Source organism: Carcharhinus amblyrhynchos, chromosome 14, assembly GCF_965287045.1.
Source record: "Carcharhinus amblyrhynchos chromosome 14, sCarAmb.v2.hapA, whole genome shotgun sequence".
Taxonomy (NCBI): domain Eukaryota; kingdom Metazoa; phylum Chordata; class Chondrichthyes; order Carcharhiniformes; family Carcharhinidae; genus Carcharhinus; species Carcharhinus amblyrhynchos.
In genome coordinates this window covers 11,998,501-12,026,105 of record NC_137337.1, presented here as the reverse complement: position 1 = coordinate 12,026,105, position 27,605 = coordinate 11,998,501, and the positions used below count along the sequence as shown (strand labels likewise).

The 27,605-nt window shown below is 41.3% G+C and overlaps 1 protein-coding gene across 1 annotated transcript in view; it reads left to right on the top strand.

The window, feature by feature from the left end:
• The window catches only part of LOC145352441 (latent-transforming growth factor beta-binding protein 2-like), a 440,928-nt gene that overhangs the window by 274,710 nt on the left and 138,613 nt on the right, over positions 1-27,605 (top strand). Inside the window, exons 17-18 of the mRNA XM_080202303.1 lie at positions 1,875-2,000; positions 3,154-3,282. Coding sequence (XP_080058429.1) covers positions 1,875-2,000; positions 3,154-3,282 — 255 coding nt within the window. The remainder of the gene's footprint in view (positions 1-1,874; positions 2,001-3,153; positions 3,283-27,605) is intronic.

Sequence of the window (27,605 nt, the reverse complement as noted above, 5' to 3'; positions counted from 1 at the left end):
AGAGACTGAGGGATTTGGGGTTGCTTTCACTGGAAAGAAGGCGGCTAAGAGGGGATCTTATAGAAACATATAAGATGATTAGAGGTTTAGATAGGGTGGATGGTGATAGCCTGTTTCCTCGGATGGAGAAAGCTAGCACGAGGGGGCATGGCTTTAAATTAAGGGGGGGTAGTTATAGGACGGATGTCAGGGGCAGGTTCTTTACCCAGAGGGTGGTGAGGGACTGGAATGCCCTGCCTGCTGCAGTTGTAAATGCGCCTAGTTTGGGGGCGTTTAAGAGATTGGTGGATAGGTTTATGGACGAAAAGGGATTGGTTTAGATTAGTGGGTCAATGTTTTTTTTTAAAATAAGACTGGTCGGCGCAACATTGTGGGCCGAAGGGCCTGTTCCGCGCTGTAATGTTCTATGTTCTATGTTCTATCTCTTCCTCAGATAAGAGGACTAAAACTGCACACAATATCCCAGATATAATTCCACCAAAGTCCTGTATAACAGCATCAAGGCATCCCTGTACTCCTAAAATGGAATTCTCTTGCTATGAATGCCATCATACCATTTTCCTTCTTTGCCTGCTGCACATGCATGCTTACTTTCAGCGACTGGTGTACAAGGACATCCAGGCCTCGTTGCACATTCCCCTTTCTCAATCTATAGCCATTTAACAATCTGCCTTCGTATTTTTGCTACTAAAGTGGATAATCTCACATTTATCCACATTATACTGTACTTGCCATGCATTTGTCTGCTTACCCAACTTGTCCAAATCACAATGAAACGTCTCTGCATCGTCCTCACAGTCCACCCTCCAATCCAGCTTTGAGTCATCTGCAAATTTGGAGATATTGCATTTAGTTTCCTCACCTAAATGATTCATATACATTATGAAAGGCTGGGTCCAAGCACTGATCCTTGCGGTACCCAACCATCATTTAGAATAAAAACATGAATTCCTACTCTTTGTATCTTGTCTATCCATCTCAACACACTACTCCCAAATCCATGTGCTTTAGCTTCACATGCTAATTGCGTATGTGGGGGACTTCTTCAAAAGCCTTCCGAAAGTGAAAAATAAACCACATTCACTGGCTTCCCCTCATCTACTGGCTACATTGTCAAAGAATTCCAGTAGATTTGTCAAGCATGATTTTTCTTTTGTAAATCCACATTGACTCTGTGTGATGCTGCCACTGTTTACCAAGTGCTCTCTACTATGCTGATAAATAAGCAGATTCCCTGAATTAAATGGTAATTACAATTTTTAGCAAACATACAGAGAGATTTTTTTTACTTATTCTGAGATGCCTTCAACTTCTATAGTTACAAAGCATGTTCCTGTTGTCAACAAAGAAAATTACACTGGAACAGGCGCTTCGGTCCTCCAAGTCTGCACCGACCATGCCGCTTGACTAATTAAAACCCCCTATGCATCTGGGGACCATATCCCTCTATTCCCATTCTCATTCATGTACTTGTCAAGATACCCCTTAAAAGCCATAACTTCAGTGCATTTGGATATACTTCTGCAAAATCTTATCAAATTACATTTTTGAGACTGGGTGGGATTTTCTGTACAAGCCAGCATGTATTTCGTCACAACAGAGGCTGCGCGCCATTGGTTAGCAATAGTACCTTCCCGCCCTGCTACTGTCAATGGGGTTACCCGTTGAATGCATTCCTTGCGCTAGGAGACCTGCCATCGGTAGGACAGGAAGATCCCGGTGGCGGAAAATTCTGGTCTGTCACACTATATATACACTTGTTCTGGTGTATGTTAGTGTAGCTAAATATAAACTTTCATGTTCATTTTTTTAGAAGTAAAGGTACAATACTGCCAACAATTGTAACAATATTTGAACTTGATTTCTATTGACAGATACTGATGAATGCAGGCAAACCCCACAGCTTTGTAACAATGGACAATGTGAAAATACAGTGGGAGGTTATCGATGCATTTGTTCAGCGGGTTTTGTGCTGAACCAGCAAGGCACTGACTGCATAGGTAAAATATATGTAGAAAATCTGTTCTTGGTGGTGTTAGTTTTAAAATTAAGATGAACACAATGCTGAGATCTAAGTATATCCTTGAGGGAAGATATGTTAAGTGCATTGCTAGGTGATAAGACATTGATATAAACACAAAATACAACAAAAGGTCCTCTTGATGTATACCAATCAAAAGAAACATGGTTAACATTTCAGATTAGTGACCTTTCATCAGAATTCAAAATTATTACAGTTGCTCCAGATTTCAAACCTGCATAGAGAGGTAAAAGGGGTAGGGAGCGGGTGTTGGGGGGAGGTGAAAAAAAGAACAAAGGAGCAAGTCTTTAATAGGGACAGATCAAAAATAATATTATCTGCTGTTTGAAAAAAAAGAGAGCATTGGTTATGATCTGAAACTGCTAAACTCTGAATTGAGTCTAAAAGGCTGCAAAGTGCCTAATCAAAGGACAAGTTATTACTGTCCTTTGGCATCACTGGGACAGTGTAAGAATCTATAGACGGAGAGACAGTGTGTGAGTAGTACAGTGGTGTAGCCTACAAGAATCCTATTTTGAGTTACACCATGATTACCAGTAAATTTTCAAATATTCAATCTTAAAAAGCTTTTTTCTAACATTTAGGTGCTAGCTAACAGTGAATGGAATTACAAACATCTTCTGTAAGGATAATGTTGTTTGGATTTATGAAACTGTAATAGACTTATCTGGTGATGAGATATTATAACAAATCCAAAAAAGGGAGCTCCTGTAATCTAAACAACCGTTTAATATTTTAAGATCTGTATTTAAGAACTATTTTTCAAATAAGACTGCATGTTTTTACAATATTTTAGTACAGCTGTTACACTTATAATACTAGATTAAGGGGATTCTGAATGTTGATTGGAAAAGCAAACAATGTAGACAACTAAAAAACAGTGAAAACAGAATGTGTTGAAAATGCACAACAAAATCAGCAGCTGAAAGATAAATTATTGCAAATAGACACCCTTTGTCAGAACTAAAAGGAAATTGTGTTTAGATGATGAAAGTATAACTGAACCTGCATTATTAGTAAATTAACAGTGATATATATTAACATCCATGACTTTGTTTTTTCTCTGTCATTGAATCAACTTGCCTTGGCACCTTTATGGTTTGGCTCTGAAGATATAAATGAGTGTGAAGTGGATCCATGTGAAGGAAAGGGCCATTGCATTAATACAGTAGGCACATATTCCTGTTCCTGCTTTTCTGGCTACACATTAGTCAGTTTAGAAGATAAGCAAAGTTGCCAAGGTTAGTATTCTTTTTGTTAACAAAATATTAAAGAAAATCCATATTTCTATTTCTTCACCAGCAAAAGTTTAGCCAAAATATTTTTCTTGTGATAAATCTGAATTCAAATTTATTCTTTGGTTTCTCCTATGAGGCAAACTCAGTCAGATTACCTGGTAGAGAATGGAGACACCGATATGTGTCTCATTCCTGTGTCTCATATCCATGTCACTTGGGAAGTTGGCGAAGGAGTCTACTGGGTCAGAATCCATATCAATCTCCCTGGCCTGGACTATTCTACAGTTTCTCCCAAATAAAGTCTTTGAAGAATAGAATTTGTGTGGTATTCTGCATGGATGCTAATAATAATTATAATATGTAAAAATAAAAAGTCACAAGGTCAATGCATAATTTACATTGTTACGCAAATTACTGCAGGAGTGCTGAATGTTTGGGCACTATGCTTTTTCGAATTGTGAGCATGGTTTCCAAAAAATGTTCTCTGATTGCTCATTTTTTTCAATTTGTTGAATGTGTTTTACAAAAATATTACAGAATATTCAAAATGTTAAGATTTCTGTTCAGAAATGCATGATGGACAATACTAATCCAAATTTGGCTAGGCAAAACAACAAAAACAACTATGCAATTCATTATTGAATGACATTTGGAATAAACATAATGTAATCATGTTTTTGAGTAAAAGCAACTCCAGCATTTAAAAAAAATTAAGGTAGATTTTCCAAGTTCTTACCGACAAGAGTGTGCCAATGTAAGTACACAAAAATTTGCATATATTTAGTTTGCAGTTTTCCACTGTGATATAACTCAGTCAAATATAGATTATGAAGTTTGGTCACGTACAACGCAGCTAATTTCCCAGCATGTAATCCAGTCTATTTAGTGTGTTGAACTGCTATGAGTTTTCTTTAGCTTCCAGCAGTTATTTTTCAAAATTATATGAGAAAAAGCTAAAAGACATGTATATTGGTAACGTTTATGATGAGTTTTTTTAAAAAACAGAGGATTTGGGGGCAATTTTATGCCCACTAGGCAGGGAAATGTTTAAACTTAATTTATTAGTGTCACAAGTAGGCTTACATTAACGCTGCAATGAAATTACTATGAAAATCACCTAGTCACCATGCTCTGGCATCTGTTCGGGTACACTGAGGGAGAATTTAGCATGGCCAATTCACCTAATCACCACGTCTTTTAGACTGTGGGAGGAAACCGGACCACCCAGAGGAAACTCATGCAGACTCCACACGGATAGTGACCCAAGGCTGGAATTGAAGCCTGGACCGTGGCGTTGTGAGGCAGCACAACTGTGCCACCATGAGATTCTCTTGCCCATTTTTTGGCCATATTTAGTCAGTTGAATTTCCGGTACTCCGTGCAGCACAGAGTCCATCAGGAGATTCATGCCGGTAAATGGGGGCAAGGCCTGATCCCATCTGAAAGGCTGGCATCAGCACGCTGAGCGGATCACTGCGCATGCGCTGACCTCTCAGTTGGCCCACCTCCTGATGGCTTCCCTAACCACCCATCCCCCAGCACTGAACTCCCTCCCTCTTCCCCCCTCGTCCCCCAAGAACCAGTCCCAACTGACCTCTCCATCCCACCTTCTCCCAATCGCTGTGCAGTGTGCAGCAGTCCCCCACCACCACCAATTGGCCCATCCCCGGTCTGGCCCTACCTCCTCAGGTCCTGCTCCCTTGGCAATGCCTGGAGGGCAGTGCCAGTGTGCCCAATGTCCAGTGCCAATGTGCATGCTGGACTGCCAGGGTGCCAGGCCTACAGTTCCGGGCTGGCAATCTCCAAGGGGCACCACCTTGCCTCTGACCTCCCAGGGGGGCCTCAATGGCTTCTGCCCCTCTATCGAGCCCATCAAGCCTGGTTCCTGTTCATGGAAACCATACGTGATCCCCGCTGGTGGGAAGTTGTCCCGGTGGGATGGGAAACATTAGCGAGGCTAGATGATACCATCTCAGGCTCACTAATGATATTCAAATTAAGTTTTAAATATTGTACTTAGCCTCACACTGTTTTCCAGCATGAGCTGATTACTCCATAAAAATTGACCTGAGAAAGTCATCATGAATAGTTGGATGCCAGTCACGAATCCCAGTAAAGCCCTCCCACTGGCATTTCCCAGCCTGCTGGGCTACTCGAGAAAATTGTGCCCACAGTGTCTGAGAAAAAATTTCAGTTTCTTCTAAACACAAGGCTGTTAAAGACATGTTTGAGAGAGAACAGAAACCCTTTCCCTTACTGCCCATAATCAGTATGTTTTTTAAAGAAGAATACGTGGCTGAGATTCTCTGGGCCTGTTAGTCCCTGGCCGGAATCCAGACAGACCAATGAATCGGGCATTGGGCCTAAAATGGGACTCCCACCGGGCAGCATACCCATCGCAATGAGGTTATGAGAGAAAGCAAGGGAATTTCCCGGGTGAAATACTTCTAATATTCTTCAGCAGGAATTGATTGCAGAAGGTACTCTTGTGCAAACTGATGAGGCTTTCTCTGGCTCTTGATATAATGGATTTGTTATCTGCAGCCAATTTCAGTCACATATTCTAATGTCATTTGGAAGTTCAAAGCTCTTGCTGCATGATGGGATTTGATTTGGTTTGATTTATTATTGTCACACGTATTGGTATACAGTGAAAAGTAATATTCCTTGCGCGCTATACAGACAAAGCATAACGTTCATAGAGTACATAGAGGAGAAGAAAAGGAGAGGGTGCAGAATGCAGTGTTACAATCATAGCTAAGACACAGAGAAGGATCAACTTAATATAAGGTAGGTCCATTTTATATCACAAAAGACCTTTATGTGTAACAATGGTAAGAAATGATTGAGATTCAGTGGTTACATTCATCTGTAAATATGCTTGTGAAAAATAAATACAAACTCGATAACCCAGCAAATTAATCTTCAGTTAAAGGAAATGGATATTGAGCAGCAGACAACATTGGATTTATGGTTGTTTTAAATATAAATTGAACCATGGTTTCATGATGGATATGATGGAGGATAGACCAGTCACTCTTTATTACCGATTCAAACACTGCGGTGTTAACAAGTCATACTAATTCTTCTACCTTGGAATGAAGTGCTTATGGCACCGCTCTTGCTTTGAGACTTTTTGGTTGACTTATGTTTTATCTTGAGTTTAACTTGAACTCCCTTCTTCATTTAACCAAGTGTCTCTTTGAATACACGCTTGTGTTTAATCCAGAAGGTGCTGTAGATCTATTTTGACATTGCCCAATCTGCTAACAGAACTCCAGTTAAGCTTAATCCTCTGCGATCATGATCTCTGAAATAGATGAACCATATGGAGAGGCAACTCCACTGTTTTTCCACTTGACTCTATGTTGACCATGATGTAACCTTCTAATGGCATGATCTCTTTTGTGTATGTTCTTAAAATCACATCAACTGGTTTTAAAGGAAGATGCTTCAGCTTTCGTTGATATGAAGTCTCAGGAATTAAAGGTACAGCAGCACCAGTATCAGCTTTCATCCTAATAGATTGTCCACTTAAATTCGGAATTACCTAGAATGAATGTGATTCACCCTGTATGAATAAGATGTTGCAATGGAGCTCTTCATCATATTTCTAGCATTTTCTACCTCACAGTCATAATTCTTTTCTTCCAAGTTGTATATTATTTTTGCAGAATGTAACTAGTTCTTTCTTTTTAAAGCTACTCAGATTTTTCCTGAATATTCTTCTCAGGTGAAGCTGGTTTCGCCCAACACACTCCTGAAATGTGACCCATTTGGTACAATTCTTGCATTGACTATTCTTGTTCCAGTATTCACTGGCTATAAGGCCCTTTTTAGCACATCACTGACATGCTTGTTGTTGTTTTGACATCTTTTGGGCATTTCCCGATTTGTGGATCATCATTCCTACACCAAGTTATGAAGCTTCTTTAGCAGCCAGTTTCATCTGTCTTTGAAGTCAAAGCATGTTCAGTACACAATCTTCTTTGGATAGCCTCATTTTAGAGATCATAAACTAGACTATCTTGAAGAGTAACTTCTAACAACTCACCAAACTCAATGTGTTCCAGCATTTTTAAAGTTACCTCAAACTGAGCAATGCTTTCACTTTCCACTTGATTCCTTTGGTGCCATATGCAATTAATTCCAAGGTAGAAGAAGAATTAGTAATACTTGTTATTCCAAGGTAGAAGATGAATTAGTGTAACTTGTTAACACTGCTGTGTTTGAATTGCTAATAAAGAGTGACTGGTCTATCCCCCATCATATCCACCATGAAACTATGGTTCAATTTATATTTCTTTTAAAACCAACACAGTGATTTATTTCTCACTTATCATTCTGCACTGGCACGTCAGTGTTTAATCCTGTGTTGCTTCTTCCAAGCCTTCTAATCTGAACTGTCCCATGGTGATCAATAACTTTGCAGAGAAATGCTCTTCAAGGATCTATGTCAAGTCCTTGTAAGTTTTGGTTAGTGGCTTTGTTGGATGAACCAAACTTGGAGCAAATTGAAAGTTTTACTTTCTATTGTAGTGAGAAAAACTGGTCAGAGCAACTTGTCTGCCATTTTATTTGCTTGTACAAAGTACTAAAAACAGAGGAACCCAATGAATCAGTTTCTTCATTGAAAGGCCGCATTGGCCTGCCATCTCTCTTGCAGAGACTAGTGACTGCTCAGTACTTTTTTTTAACCATCTTCCCAGTGCTCCACTCCTCGAAGATCATTGACTTGATGTACTTTTTTTTCAAATAACCCCAGGTGTACAGCAAAGCATCCATCTTTTCAGATATGTCAGATGCTGCTTGGAATTTCACCTTCATCTGATTGAAAAAACCCCTCTTTTAAAACCAACCCAGTGATTTATTTCTCACTTAACTTTCCGCACTGGCACATCAGTGTTTAATCCTGTTGTTGCTTCTCCCAAGCTTCTAATATTTGAAGTGTGAGGACCCATAATTCTTTTCTCCTACTTAGGATATTTTCTCAATGTGCTCAATGAAATAAAATCCTATTCTTGTTGCCAAGTTTCTTTTTGTAATGTTACAATTATGTTACAAGTTATGAGTTTCAACAAAAAGAGATATGGTTTACACATGTTGATTCAAACTGCCAACAACAGATTTATTCTAGTAGTTTTTGCCCATGCAGAGTACATACTGAAATTAAAGCAACAGCCCTAATGACTTCAGTATCAAATTGCAACCTGCAACCACAAATATAACAAATTGCATGAGAAGAAGTTGGACATACGTCCCAATGCCATTGTGCACTTATGTCACATTTAATTTGGTGTGCATGGACAGTGAAAATTAATCAGCCAATTAGGCCAATTAAAAGAGCAATTAACTGGAATTTTACATTGCCTGTGCAATTTTTAGGTCAGCGCACAAGCAATACAAGCAGGCAACTATCCTGTTTATTTGCTTTGTTCATCCAACAGCAGGATTAAAAGCGGCTGTGTCATTTGTTAGAAGTTCAGATGAGAGTTTGCTATTACTTTGGTTTTGAGATTTAAAACATTTTCCTCTGTTTTCTTCTGAAGTATTTGCTTTGTTGCTTGCTAACCTAGTTCTGAAAACTTCTTGTTTTGTCAACTTGGTGGTGATCTTTCAGGAATCATTGGAATCAGGGAAAGCCTCCAAGGACTGGTAAAAGGCTAATGTAACACACCTGTTTAAAAAGAAGGGAGGGAAGCAGAAGATGGGAAATTTTAGGCCAGTTAGCTTATCCTTGGTAATGCATAAGATCTTGGAGTCCATTATGAATGATGAAATTGGAAATGCATGGTAAAATAGGGCAGAGTCAGCATTGGCTTTGTCAAAGGGAACTCATGTCTGACAAATCTGTTAGACTCCTTTGAGGAAGTAATGAAGAAGTTAGCCAAAGAAGAGCCAATGGACATGATTTATTTGGTTTTCCAGAAAGAGTTTGACAAGGTGCCTTACAGGAAGCTGCTAAATAAGCGAAGAGCCAGTGGTGTTAGAGGCAAGGTACTGGCATGGATAGAAAATTGACTAACAGTCAGAAGGCAGAGTGTGTGGATAAGGATGTTCTTTGAAGGATGGCAACCGGTAACTAGTGGTACTCCACAGGGGTCAGTGTTCGGACCACAACTTTTCACTATATACATTAATGATCTGGAAGATGGATCTAAGGGCATAGTTGCCAAATGTATGGATGATATAAAGATATATAGTATTGAAGAAGTAGGGAAGCTACAGAATGACGTGGACAGGCTCGGAGAATGGGCAAAGAAGTGGCAGATGGAATACAATGTGGGAAAGTGTGAGGTTATGCACTTTTGTAGGAAGGATGGAGGCATAGACTTTTTCTAAATGGGGAGAGACTTTGGAAATCTGAAGCAAAAAGGGATTTGGGAGTCCTGGTTCAGGACTCTCTGAAGGTTAACATTCAGGTTCAGTTAGCAGTTAAGAAGGCAAATTCAATGTTAGTATTCGTTTCTAGAGGGCTAGAATACGAGAGCTGGGATGTATTGCTGAGGCTGCATAATGCTCTGGTCAGACCCTATTTGGAATATTGTGAGCAGTTTTGGGCCCCGTACCTAAGGAAGGATGTGCTGCCCTCGGAGAGGTCCAGAGGAGGTTCACAAGAATGATCCCAGGAATGAAGGATTTGTCACGAGGAGCGTTAAGGATTCTGGGTCTGTACTCGATGGAGTTGAGAAGGATGAGGGGGGAATCTAATTGAAACTCATAAAATACTGTGAGGTCTGGATAGAGTGGATGTGGAGAGAATGTTTCCACTAGTGGGAGAGACTAGAACTCGAGAGCACAATCTCAGTGAAGGGACGCTCCTTTACAACTGAGATGAAGAGGTATTTCTTCAGCCAGAAGGTGGCAAATCTGTGGAACTTATTGCCACAGGGAGCTGTGGAGGCCAGGACGTTAAGTGTCTTTAAGGCAGAGATGGTTAGGTTCTGGATTAATAAGGGGATCCAGGGTTATGGGGAGAGGATAGGAGAATGAGGATGAGAATCATATCAGCCATGATGGAATGGCGGAGCAGACTCGATGAGCTGAATGGCCTAATTCTGCACTTATATCTTGTGGTCTTATGGAGCATTTCTGCTAATTGTAGCAGATAGAAATTATGTACTCTGTTGGGGACTCCAAGGAGGAGGAAGAGGAAGAGAGTGGCCGAAAGCAGAGGAAGCAGCATTGCAGGGAGTGGAATAGCAGGTACAGGGAGTTCAGGACCAGCAGGGAGAGCAAGACGTACGGCACTGCAGATGATGCCAACAATCATCCTGCCAAAGTATATAGGCTGTGGCTCAGTGCCACAGGAGGCTCCATCCTTCTGTGACATCATTATGCCATGTGATTGGGTTGGAGATTGCCTCCAATTATGTGGGTGGGCACACAATGCCAGTGGCTCTGAAGGTTACAATAACCCACAATTTGTATGCATCTGGATCATTTGAAGGGGCTATGGGGGATATGTGTATAATGTTGCAATCAGCTATCCATAGCTGTGTCAAGTTTGTAATTGACAAGCTTTTCAGATGGCTCCACACATTCCTTAATTACCAGATATACAAAACCAGCCAGGCTGAGCAAGCAGCCAGAGGTCTCACAGCCATTGCTAGTTTCCTTCATATCAGCATGCATCAACTTCATTCATGTGACCATCAAGGCTCCAGCCGGTTAGTCGAGTACCTTTGGGAATGGGAAGGGTTACCACTTCATGGACATGCAGATAATATGCGATCACAGGACCCAGATTAGACAAGTCTGTGCAAGGTTCCCAGCTCACTCACATGATGAATACATTGTGCAACACTCCCTGGTGCCAAGGCTGCTCGTGTCTCAGCTCAGCTGGATGGTTGGTTGCTGGGTGAAAAAGGATACCTGTGAAATGGTGGCTCATGATGCCATTCTGCCATCCTAGGACAGAGGTGGAAGAGATATGCAATCAGTGCCATGCCTGCACAAGGGCAGTAGTTTTGAGCACAATAAGGCAAATGAAGTTAAGGTTCTGCTGCTAGTATTGTTCCAGTAATGCCCTGCAATACCTTCCAGAGCGAGTGTTGCTTGTTGTCATGGTCAACTGTGCTTTGTACAACCTGTCACTAGTTTAAGGGGTCTACTTGAGGATGAGGATGCCAAAGTAGACATGATGAATCTTCCTGGAAGCAGGAACATCAGGGTCACCTTGACTCAATGCTCCTTCAGCTAGGCTACCAAGACTTTCTTCCATTTTGGTGCAAGGGCCTCCCTCCTTCACACACACTTCTGAGAATACAATGCCATGATCCCAATGTCTCGCACACTCACCTGCATTATGGATCCTTTTCTCCTATTAGTACAAAAAGCCATTCATTATGCCATCCACCACCTGAAATGCTTTACAATGCTTGCCCACCCAACTCCACCCCAGTGAACAATCCTTTTTGCACACCTGACCCTTAGATGGACCAAGGGGTTCAGATCTCATCCTCCAGCCTTGACACGCAAAGAATCTGTACTTTCTGTTATTCCGCTTTCTACATCCCTGAATGACACTAAGGACTGGCACCCTTTCGGATTTCTGCACACTGGATTATGCCAACTCAATACTAGCCTTGTTGAGTGCAGAGAGCACTGAAATGTTTTGGCGCTGTATGTAAGTGCTGAGCACCACATGTCCGCTGACCTCAGCTGCCATCCCTGCCCAGGCTTTCTTTCTTTCATGGGGTGGCCTTGCCATCCCCACAGCATCAGGCACTCACCACCTCCACGAGCATATATCTGAAAAGTGGTGGTGGGGAGGGGTGGGGGGGGGGGGGTGCAAAGTGCCCATTGGCATTTCTCTCCTGCCTGTCGTACCCAGAGGTTACTGAGGCCATTAACTGCTGCGAAACTTTACATTGTCTCCTGGAGGCTGCAAAGGGATAGAGATAGGTTAAGTGAGCAAACATCTGGAAAATGGAGTATAATATGAAATTGTCTATTTTGCCAGGAAGACTAAAAAAGCAATATATTATGGAAATGGTGAGAGTTTGCAGAGTCCTAAAATGCAGACAGATCTTGGTGACACCTGGAATATTGTGTTCAGTATTGTCCTCCTTATTTAAAGAAGGATGTAAATGCATTGAAAGTAGTTCAAAGAAGGTTTACTGGATTAAGACCTGGAGTGGGTGGATTGTTTTATGAGGAAATGTTGCACAGGTTGGGTTGATTCCACTCCCCTGAAGCAGTGAGGGGCTGAATGGCCTACTCCTTCTCCTAATTCGTATGTGTGTATTGTTAGGGACCAGATCAGAAACTCCAAGGAATATTATAAAGTTAGCCTAGACCCCAACTGGTTTTTATTTTGGCATTAGGATGAGCATAATGTGTTTTGCTCCAGAGTTGTATCTGTTGACTTTCTAGGAAGTTTTTATCAAACAAATTTTATTTAAGGATACAAATTATAATAAAAAGGATTAGCATAACATAAATGTAAGGCAATGCATTTTGGAAGATCTAATACAAATGTGAGGTAATGCATTTTGGAAGGTCTAATAGAGATAGGAAATGTACAGTTAATGGCAGAACCCTTAAGAGTATTGATGGGCAAAGGGATCTGAGTGTACAGGTGTACAGGTACACAGTCACTAAAAGTGGCAATGCAGGTGGAGAACGTAGTCAAGAGGGCATATGGTATGCGTGCCTTCACCAGCCGGGGATTGAGTTTAAAAATTGGCAAGTCATGTTGCAGTTTTATACAACCTTAGTTCGGCTGCACTTGGAATATGGTATTCAGTTCTGATTGCCACACTACCAGAAGGATGTGGAGGCTTTGGAGAGGGTACAGAAAAGATTTACCATGATGTTGCTGGTATGGAGGGCATTAGCTATGGGGAGAGATTGGAGAACTTGATTTGTTCTCACTGGAATGACGGAGGTTAGGGGTGACCTGATAGAAGTCTACAAGAGGCATGGATAGAGTAGATAGTAAGAAGCTTTCTCCCAGGCTGAAAGAGTCAACTACCAAGGAACATAGGTTTAAGGTGCGAGGGGCAAGGTTAAAAGATGTATGAGGCAGATGTTTTACGCAGAGGTGCCTGGAATCCGTTTGGGGGGGAAGTAGTGGAAACGGATGCGGTAGCGACTTTTAAGGGGTGCCTTGACAAATATGTGAAAAGGATGGGAATGGAGGGATATGGTCCCCGGAAGGGTTGGGGTTTTTGGTTAAGTCGGGCAGCATTATCAGTGTGGGCTTGGAGGGCCAAAGGGCCTGTTCCTGTGCTGTAATTTTCTTTGTTCTTTGGTAATGAGCAGGCAGCTAAAATAGATCCTGCACAAGACACGTGATCCAAATACATTTGTTAAAGATGCAGTATCATCACAGTATGTTTAAAAGAGAAATTAAAATGCATGTGCTATAACAATGTTAATTGCTGAGCAAGCCAAATTCCAGAGTGAAACTTATCTGACTGATTTTTTTAATATTCTGAAAACAAGGAGAAAAATCTATACATCCCAGAAACATAGAACTTTAGTAACACTTTAGGATTTTAAAATTAAAATATTGATTCGCAAGAAGAAAAGAATTTAAGCACCTAAGATTAAAGTTAAACACCCCTGAAAAAAAACACAGTTTTAAACTACTTTGCTCCTGTGTGGATTTTTAACAGCACACAAATTTGATATTAAAGTATATTCTTGAATTAATTTACAGTTGGGCATTCTCCTGAACAAATTGTTTCAGGTGAAGGAGGACTGGGGTAGACAGTTCTTTTTTATTCATCTTAAGTTGTTTCCCTTAACACTCAATCACTGATAAACATTCATATGAGACCAGGTTTTTCCCAGCCTGCACCTGGGAACCAACAACATCTGTGCAGGCACAGGAAAAATGGAGGGAAACCAATTATACTGAATCCCCACGTCTTTAGCATCTGTCAAAAGCTCCACCAGTATATTACTCTTTACTCAAACTCCAGCAATTCAACGTAAGGGATGCAATGTGTTTTTAGATATTGCATTGTTAATGGATATGAGAGAACATTTTACATAATGATTGCATTAGGGAAACAGGTATTTTTCTACTTAGGACAATTGGGAATTGCATACAAATGTTGGACTGGGACTGAGGATCCATTTGCTCAATGGCAAGACACTGTGGCAATTTCCCTCTAGCTCAGTGGTGGCATGCATCCAAATGATTCTTGCTTGCAGCACAATTGGACTAGGTGTAAAGAGCAAATTATAAATGAGCAGAAACACAATGATATCATACTCAAGTCAGCAGATTCAGACCAGAGGAGCAGCATAATGTTTACATTTCAATCACCAATCATTCAAGGAGGAGAACATAATTGGTCCACAGAGTGTTATCTCTGGATATCAGTATGAAAATAACTAAAATGGGATAGTAATTGTATCAGGAAACCAATAGAATCTAACAATATTCACAGAAAAGATAATGGGCATAATTTAATGAGATTTTTTCTAAGTGCCCAGCTATCCTGAAAATGGGAGAGTTCCAGATCTTTTTTTGGATGAGTTTTCATGCCCAATCCTTTGCACTCTGTTTCTGAAATTTTGGATTAGTCTGTTTCTGGCCAGAAAGGCTGTGGGTGGTGCTTAACTTGCCAGGCAATCTGTAGAGAGAGGTATTGCACATGTGCAGATCTCTGATGCTGCACACGTGCATTATCAGTATCAGGGGTCTGACGGAGAGAGAGCTGTCAGGCCCCTGCTACTGTAGGCAGTTTCAAATAGCCTTCTCCCCTCCCTTGCAGTCGTGGAGGCCCGTGGCCCAGTCCAAGATGTAGCCCCTGCTGACCCCCCAACACCTGGACCAATCATGGCCCTGCCATCCAGATCAACTGTGGCACCTTTTCCCTGTCCCACCGATCACAGGCAGAGTGGTTGTGGGCTCCCTTCCTCCACAGGCCCCCCCATTGCCCTCCCCGCTGCCTGTGCCCACTGACAGGCCCTGCCCCCTTTGTCCCCACTCCCTGGCACTGCCATCCGGGTGTTGTCCAGGTACCAGGCTGGCATTGCCTGGGTGGCACTGCCAGTGGCACTGCCCAAGGGACAGCCCGCCTTACATTCGGCCTCCCCGGGGGAAGTCTCCGATTGCACTGGCGAGGCCAACACGACTGTTCCCTTTTCATGGGGAGCAGATGTTTTCCTCCTGGAGAGAATCTCTCCCAGCGAGGCCATAAAGACAAGCAAGCCCGGACAATTGAGCACCAGGCTCGCTAAACACATGTAGATGACCGTTTCCGTAAGTTTAAATAAATTAATCAGCCTCTCGCCTGTTTTCGGCGAGAGGCTGAGCGCGCTGGGAATCCGAGTGTCGTAAAATCTGCTGTCAGACTCTTGAATGGACTTACCTTACATTCAGTTGATCTTCCTCTACACCCTAGCTATGACTGGGCAATAAATAGTGATAAGGTAGAAGCAGCAAAGTTGTTTCCACTGGCAGGTGAAGCTAGAACAAGGGGGCATAGCCTCAAACTAAGGGGAAGCAGATTTCGGACTGAGTTGAGGAGGAACTTCTTCACACACAAAGGGTTGTGAATCTGTGGAATTTTCTGCCAGTGAAGCAGTTGAGTCTACCTCATTGAATGTTTTTAAGACAAGGATAGATAAATTTTTGAACAGTAAAGGAATTAAGAGTTATGGTGAGTGGGTGGGTAAGTGGAGCTGAGTCCACAAAATGATCAGCCAGTATTGAGGGGCCACATGGCCTACTTCTGCTCCTAGTTCTTAGTTCTCATTCAAAAGTCTGACAGTAGTGGAGAAGAAGCTATTCTCGAGTTGGTTGGTACGTGACCTCAGACTTTTGTATCTTTTTCCCGAAGGAAGAGAGAATGTCTGGGGTGCGTGGGGTCCTTATTTATGCTGGCTGCTTTGCCGAGGCAGCAGGAAATATAAACAAAATCAATGGATGGGAGGCTAATTTGCTGATGAATTGAGCTACATTTATGGCCTTTTGTAGTTCCTTGCGTTCTTGGACAGAGCAGGAGCCATACCAAGCTGTGATACCACCAGAAAGAATGCTTTTTATGGTGCATCTGTAAAAGTTGGTTAGAGTCGTAACTGACGTGCCAAATTTCCTTAGTCTTCTGTGAAAGTAGAGATGTTGGTGGGCTTTCTTAACTATAGTGTCAGCATGAGGAAACCAGGACAGGTTGTTGTGACCTGGATGCCTAAAAACTTGAAGCTCTCGACGCTATCTACTTTGCCTCTGTTGATATAGACAGATATGTTCTCCTTTACGCTTCCAGAGGTCAATGACAATCTCCTTCATTTCATTGACATTGAGGGAGAGATTATTGTTGCTGCACCAGTTCATCAGATTCTCTATCTCACTCCTATACTCTGTCATGTCATTGTGATGTGTCCCACTATGGTGGTGTCGTCAGCAAACTTGAAAATCAAATTGGAGGGAAATTTGGTCACACAGTCATAGGTGTCGTAGGAGTGTACTAGGGGGCTGAGAACACAGCCTTGTGGGGCATTGGTGTGCAGGATGATCAAGGTGTTGTTACCTATCCTCTGGCAGGGACTGTAAAATTCTGCCCATAGAGAAGTTATGTTTAATTATATTGAATCTTCATTAGACTATACTTGAAGTGTAATGTATGGTTCTGGTCATATATTGTAAAAATATTATGGAAGTGCTGTGGAGAGGCTTCAAAAATAAATGAACAAGTGTTATGTACAAGGATGAGAGAGAACTGAAACTTCTGTTCCCTACCCTTACTATCCGGAGTTGTTCCTGAAAAAATATAGGTGTTTCTTAACTGTGAGTGTAAAATATAAATGCCGGTACAGACTGGGGTGTACTGAATGCCCTGCTCCTTTGGCACATCTTCAGCTATTTCACCAGTGATATACCATGCATCATAAGGCCAGAGATGAGGAAGTTCACTGATGATTGTACAATGCTCAATACAAGTGATAGGCAATGAGCATTGCTAACAAAATAAGAATGAGGGGAGATCTCATTGAGATGTATAAGATGATGAATGGGATGGATAGGATAGAGGTGGAGAGACTCTTCCCGCTCAAAAAAGACAGTAGGACTAGGGGGCACAGCCTCAAGATAAAGGGGAGGCGGTTTAGAACGGAGTTGAGGAGGAACTTCTTCACTCAAAGGGTGGTGAATCTCTGGAATTCTCTGCCCGTTGAAGTGGTGGAGGCTGCCTCGCTAAATATTTTTAAGAAGCAGGTTGATGGGTTCTTGATAAGAGAGGGGATTAAGGGTTATGGGGAGAGGGCGGGAAAGTGGAACTGAGCCACGACAGATCAGCCATGATCTTATTGAATGGCGGGGCAGGCTCGAAGGGCTAGATGGCCTACTCCTGCTCCTATTTCTTATGTTCTTATGTTCTTATGTTCTTAAAATGAATCTGTTGAATTCATTTATATTTTACTCATACCTCCACCCATCCTTCCTCATTAGGTTATTACCATAATCCTCAGTTTCCTTATCTTTCACATGCTCATCTAAATTTCTTTTAAATTTGCCTTATTTGCCCCAAGTACTCCCTGTGCTAGCAAGTTTCATATTTTGTAATTCTTTACATGAAACTCTGAGTGTATTATTTCTTTTCTTAGTGCCTATCTTAATTAGTTTTGATTGTCTATTCTGTCAAGACAATTCATTATTTTAAACATCTCTTTTCGGTCATCAATTAGTCTCAACAACTCAAGATACTGGAGCAGTCCATGTGCAGCAACATTCAGGTTTATAACCGGCAAGTAATATCAACTTCAGAAAAGTGATCGGCCATGAGCATTTCTGACGAGAGAATTTCACCGTCACCCCCAGACCTTCAAAGGCATTACCATTGCTGAATGCTGTACGATCAACATCCTGGTGGTGATCATTGAACAGAAATTGAGCTGGCCTACCATATAAATACTTGGCTACAAGAGCAGGTCAGAAGCGAGGAATTCTGCAGAGAATAAGTTACCTCCTAACTCCCCACACCTGAGTCAGGAGTGTGATGGAAAGCTCTCCACTTGCCTGGATGGTGAAGCTCCAAGAAGGCTCAAAAGCTCAAGCTGATCCATGACAAAGCAGGCCATTTGATTGGCACACCATCTACCACCTTAAACATTCATTCCCTTGACCACTGACTCACAGTGGCAACAGTGTATGCCATATAGAAGATTCACTGTAGCAACTCAGCAAGGCTTGTTCGTCTGCAGCTTCCAAACACTATGGAAGAACGTGGGCAGGTATATGGAAATGCCATCACCTAGACATTCTTCTCCAAGCACTCACCGTCCTGACTTGGAACAATATCACTGTACGTTGACTGTTGATGGGTCAAAATTTTGGCCCTCCCTTCAAGAATGTGGCTCTCTGTTACCTCCACAAAGGCAGTTGGGGTGGACAATAAATGTTAGTCTAACCAGTGAAGCCCACATGTTGTGAAAGAATATAAAAAGGAATAGAAAGTTCTGGAAAATGAAGAGTGGAAAGTGCAGTGGGGATTGCTGAAAGTAGGTGCACAGGTACAGCAGGCAATGAAGAAGGCAAATGGTATTTCAGCTTTCATATCAAGAGGATTTGAGTATAGGACTTGGGATGTTTTTACTGCAGTTGTACAGGTTGTTGGTGAGGTCACACCTGGAGTATTGGGTGCAGCTTTGGTATCCTTATCTGACGAAGGATGTCCTTGCTATAGAGGGCGTATAGCAGACATTTACCAGGCTTATTCCTGGGATGGCAGGTCTATCATACGAAGAGAGGTAAAGTTGGTTAGGATTGTATTCGTTGGAGTTTGGAACAATGAGAGGGCATCTCATAGAAACTTATAAAATTTTAACAGGATTAGAAAGGGTAGATTCAGAAAGAGTGTTCCCGATGGCGGGAGAGTCCAGAGTCGTAGGACTGAGGCGAGGAGAATTTTTTTCACCCAGAGAGTGGTGAATCTGTTGAATTCACTACCACAGGAAATAGTTGAGGCCAAAACATTGTGTGATTTCAAGAAGAAATTAGATATAGTTCTTGGGGTTGAAGGGATCGAGGGATGGAGGGGTGGGGGAGGCAGAATTAGGATAATGATTCTGATGATCAGCCATGATCAAAATGAATTGCTGTCAGGCTTGAAGGGCCAAATGCCTACTCCTGCTTCTATTTTCTGTGTTTCTATGGGAAGTGAAGAATGGATGAGTGTTGTGGAACTGGATGATGTCATAGAGATGGGAAAGAAGTGAGAGAATGAAGTGATATTAACACAAGGGTGAGAATATTACATTTTCCATGTTTGAGTGCAGGAATCCATTGTTGATTGAGTGAAATAGTTTCGTTTGAGCTGAAGCTTGCAGAATCTAGAGATGGAAAACCACCATAAATTGGAATTATTGTGTCTGGAATAATAAGGAATGAGAATTTCAACAGCATATGGGCTAAGGTGGGGCAGAGCGAAACTATGTTCAAAGTTGGGACTATGTGACAATGCAATGTAGAGGCTGTAGAATCAGAAATTCAGTTCAGGGTGGGGGGAGGATGAAAAATGACAATAACAATTCTAAAAAAATCTTTAATGGTGCTTGGGCATTGCTGGCTAAATCACGATTTATTGCCAATCCCTATTTGACCTTTTGAAGGTGACAGTGAACCACTTTCTTGAACCGATGTTCAGGTGATGTGGATACACCCACAGTGCTGTTAGGAAGAGAGTCAGGACTTTGTCCTAGCAACAAAGAACAGTCGATAAGCTGAGGCAGGAGCAGATCAGGAGCATATCAGTGGCAAAATTTTGTGGCAGTGCTGAAGATGACAGCTTTGATCTTTCCAAAGTTTAACAGATAATTTAAAAACTGGCAGATAAGTTTCAGTACCTTTTCTTTGCACAAGAATTGGGAGGTCTTGTGGCACTGAGGTAGTGGTCCTGCCTCTGAGCCGGATGCTCTGGGTTCAAGTCCCACTCCAGGACTTCCAAGTAAGGTACATTTGTAATGTAGCCAAAAAGATTATATATCAACTTGTAAATCCTTCCAACATACCCCAATAGCAGGCAGTAAGAGTGGATGAGATTTCTATTGACATGTGATGGAAAGAAATTGGAGCCTCAACCATCAATATCCATAGTTCCAAGCTTGAACATGTATGCGAAAGTGTATGGTGCTAGAGCAACTCGGACTCCTTGGGGGCTGGTTGGCTGTTAGTTGGATAATTAGTGAGGATCAGGTTGATGCCAACAGCACCGGGTTCAATCCCATTCCAGCTAAGGAGCCCCATTGTCCTACCCATGGTGGAAATTGAGGCATTGTGGGTTGAACCAGCCTTCGGGCACAGGACGGAAGAAGAAGAATTGAAATTAACTTTACATGGTTTAGTATGTCTTACAGTGGCGAACATTTAAGTTCTAACACACATATAAGATTATGTAACCATGATTTCTATAATTATTAGACTTCATGCTGAGCAGACAGCTGCTTGTACCCAAGATGTAGACTTTCTTTAAAGCTATGCCAGTACATTTAATTATAATACAAAGAAATTCAAGAGAGATTACATCATGTTTTAATGAAGGTAATGAATTAGAAAATGATTGAAGTGAAAATTTACAGGAATGTGTTCATGGAAACACTTGCAACAGCACTCAAAACAGAGTGCTACAGTGGGAATAACCCCAATGGACCTTTTAAGTGCTGAATAGGTTTCCACCTTGCAGTACATAAAAATATGGTTTTCATCACCCAAGAACGATAATCTGCAAATTATGGTTTATTTTGGTACAAATAAGCATGTTTATAATGAGAAATACATTATGTATTCTATCAAGGGCAAGAACACAATTGAAGAAAAGCCATTGTAGCAATAAAGTAAATTTGCTTCATACTTTCCTATGTCAGATCCTGTCTAGGAAATGGAAGAGCATTTTATTTACAGAATCTTCTGTTTAGGGATAGTTTTGAAAGGTTGGCCTTCTGGTATAGAACCTTTGCAGTAGTAATTAAAAGAGTTGGCAACAATTTTTTTTGCCTGTAGTGGCGCCACCTTTGAATCCTGTTGCAATACGTATGTAATTTACAAACAATTGCAGTCAAGACCTTGTTTCAATGTAGTGTAATAAGTTTTGTCTGCTGCAGTCTGTTAAAGGCTATCCTACTTCAGTTGGTTCAATTTGTACAGAAACTGAATTTGTGCAATACTGTTATAGATTTGACAGTGGGAAACTCAAATCCTGAAATCAAATTTCTGGGTTACAAGACATCTGTTTGAATACAGTCAATCTGCTTAAACATTTACAAAAAGCATTACCAATTAAGTAGGCTTTTACATTGTTAAGAAATGCAAAAAAAAGTAGTAATATCCCTCAAATGTTATTCAAAAGCAACATTGTTCATAAGAGTTGTGGGGTTGAATTTTCTTGGGGTGTTTTCCTGTTTGCCAGCTGTTTTCCCAGGTTTCTTCAGTTCTTATTGCCAATATTATGGTCGACAAGCAGAAGAACCCATGGAAATTTTTTCTGAGATCCTTTTACTATTTTTTCCATTTAGTGAATGGTGATCTTCAGTAAATATAACTGAAGTTATTTTGCTTTTACTTATATGGTTGTGAATCTTTTCTAAAATAAATTCACTTGATATTTTAACACTAAAATGAGATATGATACTCAACACATCTGAAAACTAAAGTGGGATATATTGGAAGCATACAACAGATTCAGACAAAACCTCCTGCTTCATTATCCAAGTTATTTTTAAATTTATATATTCTGATGAAAAGTCATTGATCTTAAAACTTGAACTGGATTTTCCCAACCCTCTCAAGGCAGGTTGGGAGAGAGTGGGCTTCATAAAATGGTGGCAAAATGTGTCAGGAAAGGCGCCCAAAGCATTGCTGCCAGGAAATATTCTCATGGGCAGAAACCTCAGGGTGCAGCTGCCCATTAACTAGATGTTGGGAGCCAAGCAGAACAATGATGTGGCCAATTAAGAATAATTTCCTGGTGTCAGGAGGGGCAGCTGCAATGTAGGGAGAGAATCAGTTGAATATTTTGTGACCCTGGTGATATTGGCCTCTTCTGTTGCTATAGGGCGGCACAGTAACACAATGGTTAGCAGGGCTGCCTCACAGCACCAGGGACCCGAGTTCAATTCCTGACTTGGGTCACTGTGGAGTTTGCACATTCTCCCCATGTCTGCGTGGGTTTCCTCCAGGTGCTCCAGTTTCCTACCACTTTCTGAAAGATGTGCTGGTTAGGTGTATTGACCTGAACAGGCGCTGGACTGTAGCAACTAGGGGAATTTCACAGTAACCTCGTTGCAGTGTTAATGTAAGCCTTACTTGTGATTAATAAATAAACTTTAAGTTTATAGTGCTGCTGCTGGAGGTTACACCCCTTCCAAGTTCAGGCACTTGCCTGGCAGTCCCCTGCAAGATAAATCAAAAAATTACTTTGTCTTCTTCCTGCAGCTTCAGCAGTGTCAACATCCATTGGTGGCAGTGCTGATCTGCGAGACATCTGACTGGCCCAGGAACTCTGGAAGGTAGTGGCAAGCCCAGGGTATTGATGGTGGGGAGTATTCAACAATTGAATGTTAGTGAGAAGGGTTTATTCTTGCCCTTGTTGGAGATGGTCATTTCTGGCACCTGCATGTCATTTATGAACTCAAACCCAAATGAAATTTAGACCTTGTACGTGGACATGGGCTTCCACATTATTTGAGGAATTGTAGATGGAATAGATTGTCTGCAATTATCAGCATACATCCCCATTTCTAATTTTATGATGAGGGAAGATCAGTGATGTAGCAGCTGATGGTGCTTGGACTTAGAAACATAGAAACATAGAAGATAGAAGCAGGAGTGGGCCATTCCCCCCTTCCTAGGACACCCTGAGGAACTTCTGCATTGACATCTTGGGACTTAGATGATTGGCTGTCGGCAACCACAGTCATCATTCTTTGTGCTAGGTATGACACCAGCCATTAGAAAGCCTTCCTTTGATTCTCTTTAACTGCAATTTTACTAGTGCTCCTTGATGCCAAACTCAGCCAAATAACAGATTGATGTCAAGAATAGTCAGTCTAACATCAACCCACTTCTGGAATTAGGTCCCTTTATTCATGATTAGACCAAGGCTATAATGATATCTTACACCTCATGGTCCTGGCTGGCACAACCCAAACTGACTAGCAGTGAGCAGACTTTTTTATTTATTGCCGATTCATAGAATGTGGACCTCACTGGCTAGGTCAGCATTTATAGCCTATTCCTAATTGCCTTGAGAAAATGATGATGAGCTGTCTTCTTGAATCACTGCAATCCATGTGAAGTAGGTACACCCACAGTGCTATGAGAGAGTGAATTTTAGGATTTTGACCTAGCAACAGTGAAGGAATTGAATAAATGCAGCTTGACAGCACTATTGATAATTCCTTCCCGATGATTGAAAGTAGTTGATGGAGTGGTAATTAACGGGATTGGATCTTTTCTGTTTTCAGTTGACAGGGCACACCTAAACATTTTTCTACTTTTTTTGCGAATCCCAGTGGTATAACAGTTGACTAGAAGGACAGCCATCTCTGGAACACAGTTTTCAGTACTACAGGCAGGGCCAGAATCTTATCACCATTCAAGCCGATGGGATTTTCCCATCCCGCTGCAATGAATGGAGATTTGGCTAGCCACTAAACTCTCTTTGTAGATCTTGTTGTAGTGGGAGTGAAGTGTGAATGGCAAGCAAGATCGCACCCAGGATGTTTTCAGGTCGCAAAGCCTTTGTTGTATCAAACAAAAATAAAATACTGTGGATGTTGGAAATCTGAAAGAAAAACAGAAACAACTGGATAAAATTAGCAGGTTTGACAGCATCTGAGAGGGAGACATGGTTAACGTTTCAAGTCCATATGATTCTTCTGCAGTACAGTGTACTCAGCTGTTTCTGGATTTTACATAGTGAAGGGAGTTCATAAAAGTCTAATACCTGTAAGCATGAGGAACTCAGATAGTGGCAAAAGTGGTTGCAAATGTTTCAGCTTTGTCTTCTGCAGTCTAATGTTGAACTCTGCCATCATTGAAAATCAGGATGCTAATTGAGCCTCTTACTGTCGCTTTTTGTTTGATTATCTATTACTGTTCACAACTAGATATGATAGAACTACTAGAGTTTTGATCTAATTCAATGTTGGGTGGAGATAAGCTTTCACATAAACAAAGTAGAAAAATGCTTAGGTATATCCTATCAATAGAATGTGCAGATGCCGGTGTTGGACTGGGGTAAGCACAGTAAGAAGTCTCACAACACCAGGTCAAAGTCCAACAGGTTTATTCAGTAGCACAAGCTTTTGGAGTGTTCCTCCTTCTTCAGATGAGTGAAGAGTTGTGTTCATGAACCACAAACATAGACACAGACAATTTACAAGATAATGGTTGGAATGCAGGTCTTTACATGTAATCAAGAATTTACATGTAAGCGAAACTTACGTATGCGAAACTTATGTATGCGAAACTTGGCTATCAGTTTTTGCTCAGTGATTCTGTGCTGCTAGACTGGGCCTGCGGCAGGTGGTGAAAGGAGCAGCAAGAAGGGAGAATCTACATAACCTTTCCCTTACCAGTTTTCCTGTAGTAGATGCATCTTTCCATGATGGGATGAGTGATTACAGCACAATTTTTCTGGAAACAATGTTCAATCTGCACACTGAGGACACCTTGTAGTCCTTTGTTTGGCAGGACCTCCATGCTAAATATGGTTGATTCAAAACAGATGTACAGCTCAATTAAGCACCCATTAGGCACTGTGAATACAGTTATCCTGCTATAGATTGCAACAAGGAGAGGTTCAGTCATGAGACCATCATCCTGGAGGAGGACCCCTGAGATTAAACCCAAATCCTGACCCCCAGGTACCTTGAGGAAACCCCCTCTCTGCAGCCTAGAACTGGCAGAGGGTACATAGGGTACACACTTAACCTCATTGGCCCCTCAATGGTGCCATGTCTCCACTTCTCAGGACTTGTACTGTTTGACACCTACAGGAGTTATCAGGGTACAAGAGAGCACTGGAGACCTTAGAATCAGGCTTTAGAATCCAGCGCATTAATTATATTGAAAAATATGTCAATTGGTTTTGTGACATTGGTGTCCCTTTAAGCGATTTTTTTTAAAATCATGGTCTCCGTAGTTCACAGCCTTAGGTGATGTCATTGTAGGAGAGAAAACTTGTGGGCAGCTCAAGTGACAGGGATTTTATTTTCAGTTTTAGCTTGTGAGATAGAGTGTTAAAAGCATCAAGTCCCTCTCTCTCCCTGCTTGCCTTTTTTTTGGAAATTCTGTTGGTTAGCTGAAAACAAAATCTTGCTTTCCTGAAAGGTGGAAGTCTGCTGTTTTGGGGGCTTGGCCAGAGTCTCTTGGGTGTCTTGGAAACATGTCCTGTTTTCAAACTGCTTTGAGTCACAGGAGTATTTGATTGCAGCCTCATAAGGAAACAAATTGATCCTCGTACCAAGTGAGCATTAATCTGTACTATGTTAAACCTGTGAAAACGGTTTTTTGTTGTCTATGGTTTTTGGTTTTAGTTGGAACACATTAGAAATATTAACTAAGAGTTATACATTGTAGTGGTTATTTTGTTTCTTTTTTGTAATTGATAAAACCTCTCGCTAATTTTCTTCTATACCTCTTAACTTCCTTAAATAAACTTTATTTGATGAAAACTCCCTATTGGATCATTTGAATCATACCTGAAATGAAGCATCTCGTGCTTATTCTAGCCAGATTCAAGATGCAGGACGTATGATTCAGGAGATCTTCATAAAACACTTTGAAGTTTCTAACCTGAACCATAATAGTTTCAATTATTTTCTTATCCACACTGGATGAGAACATGATTTTTATGGCTGCAACATGGTACAGGGAGACTCGGGATGGGATCAACACTTGATGGGAATTTGATTTGGCTCTCTTAGCCAATTCAACAGAAATTAGGATTCTTCACTGTGGCTAGCAGTCCGGGAGAGTCACCCCCTTGATCTGCTTGCCAGCCAATAACCATGGCTTCCAGATAAACAGGCTTCAAAGAGGGCTTGCTGCAAGCTGTTTGGTCAGCCTGGAGTCATAGAATCATAGAATGCCTATAATACAGAAGGAGGCCATTTGGCCCATCAAGTCTGTACTGACTACAATCCCATCCAGGCCCTATTCCCACAACTCCATGCATTTACTCTGATAATCCCCCTGACACTAGGGTCAATTTAACATGGCAATCAACCTTACTCCCACATCTTTCGACTGCTGTCAAATGCTTGAATATTGGAGATAAGTCAGGAAACTGCTCTGCTCGAGTTCTCAATTGTATAACAAGGGTCAATTAAGTCATGTGAGTTCTCCAAAGTGGGCTCATAAAGGGATGTTTATCTGGTATCTGCATCTAGCCTTTGTTTTGTGGTTATAATGTCCCAGCCGTTATCCATATCAATGACTCTGTTTTAGATAGCTATTGTCTTAGATTCCACAAGAGCAGTACATTTATAAAGATGCAATTACATTCATTTCATTTCAAAAGTTCTTTTTTGAAATGGACATTGATTGTCTTAGGTGTGAGATTCCAGGAGCAACATTTTAGGGCCAGTTTCCAGTTCATATAATGCCTTAGCAGTCACCTTATAATTCAAGATATTAGGTGACTTGTAGCAGTCATCTTTTGGTTTAGCAATGTTGATCTTTAAATAATCAAAACAGAATAAAGTTTGATATTTTTTGTATCTCAAGGACATGTCAGTAGCATTTATGGAGTTTCTCATGTTCAGCTGTGTGTGTTTAAAAAAAGGATGTTACAGTAATAACAATTTCTTCTGGTGTCTGAGTGGGTTTCCTCCAGGTGCTCCGGTTTCCTCTCACATTCTAAAAAATGTGCTGGTTAAGTACATTGACCAGAACAGGTGCCGGACTGTTGTGGCTAGGGGAATTTCACAATAACTTCATTCCTTTGTTAATGTAAGCCTTACTTGTGACTAATAAATAAACTTTAACTTTTAATAGCAGGTTTTTTTTGTATTCATTCATGGGACATGGGTGTTGCTGGCCAGCATTCATTGCCCATCCCTAGTTGCCCAGGGGCAGTTGGAAGTCAAGTACATTGCTGTGGCTCTGGAGTCACATCTAGGCCAGACCAGATATGGACAACAGATATCTTTCCCTAAAAGATATTAGTGAACCAGATGGTTTTTCCCAACAATCAACAGTGGTTTCATGGTCAACAGTAGATTCTTAATTCCAGATTTTTTTTAATGAATTCAAATTCCACTGCCGTGGTGGGACTCTAATCCATGTCCCCAGAACATTAGCTGATTTACTGGATTAATAGTCTTTTGATAATATCACTAGGCCATTGCCTCCCCATGGTTTT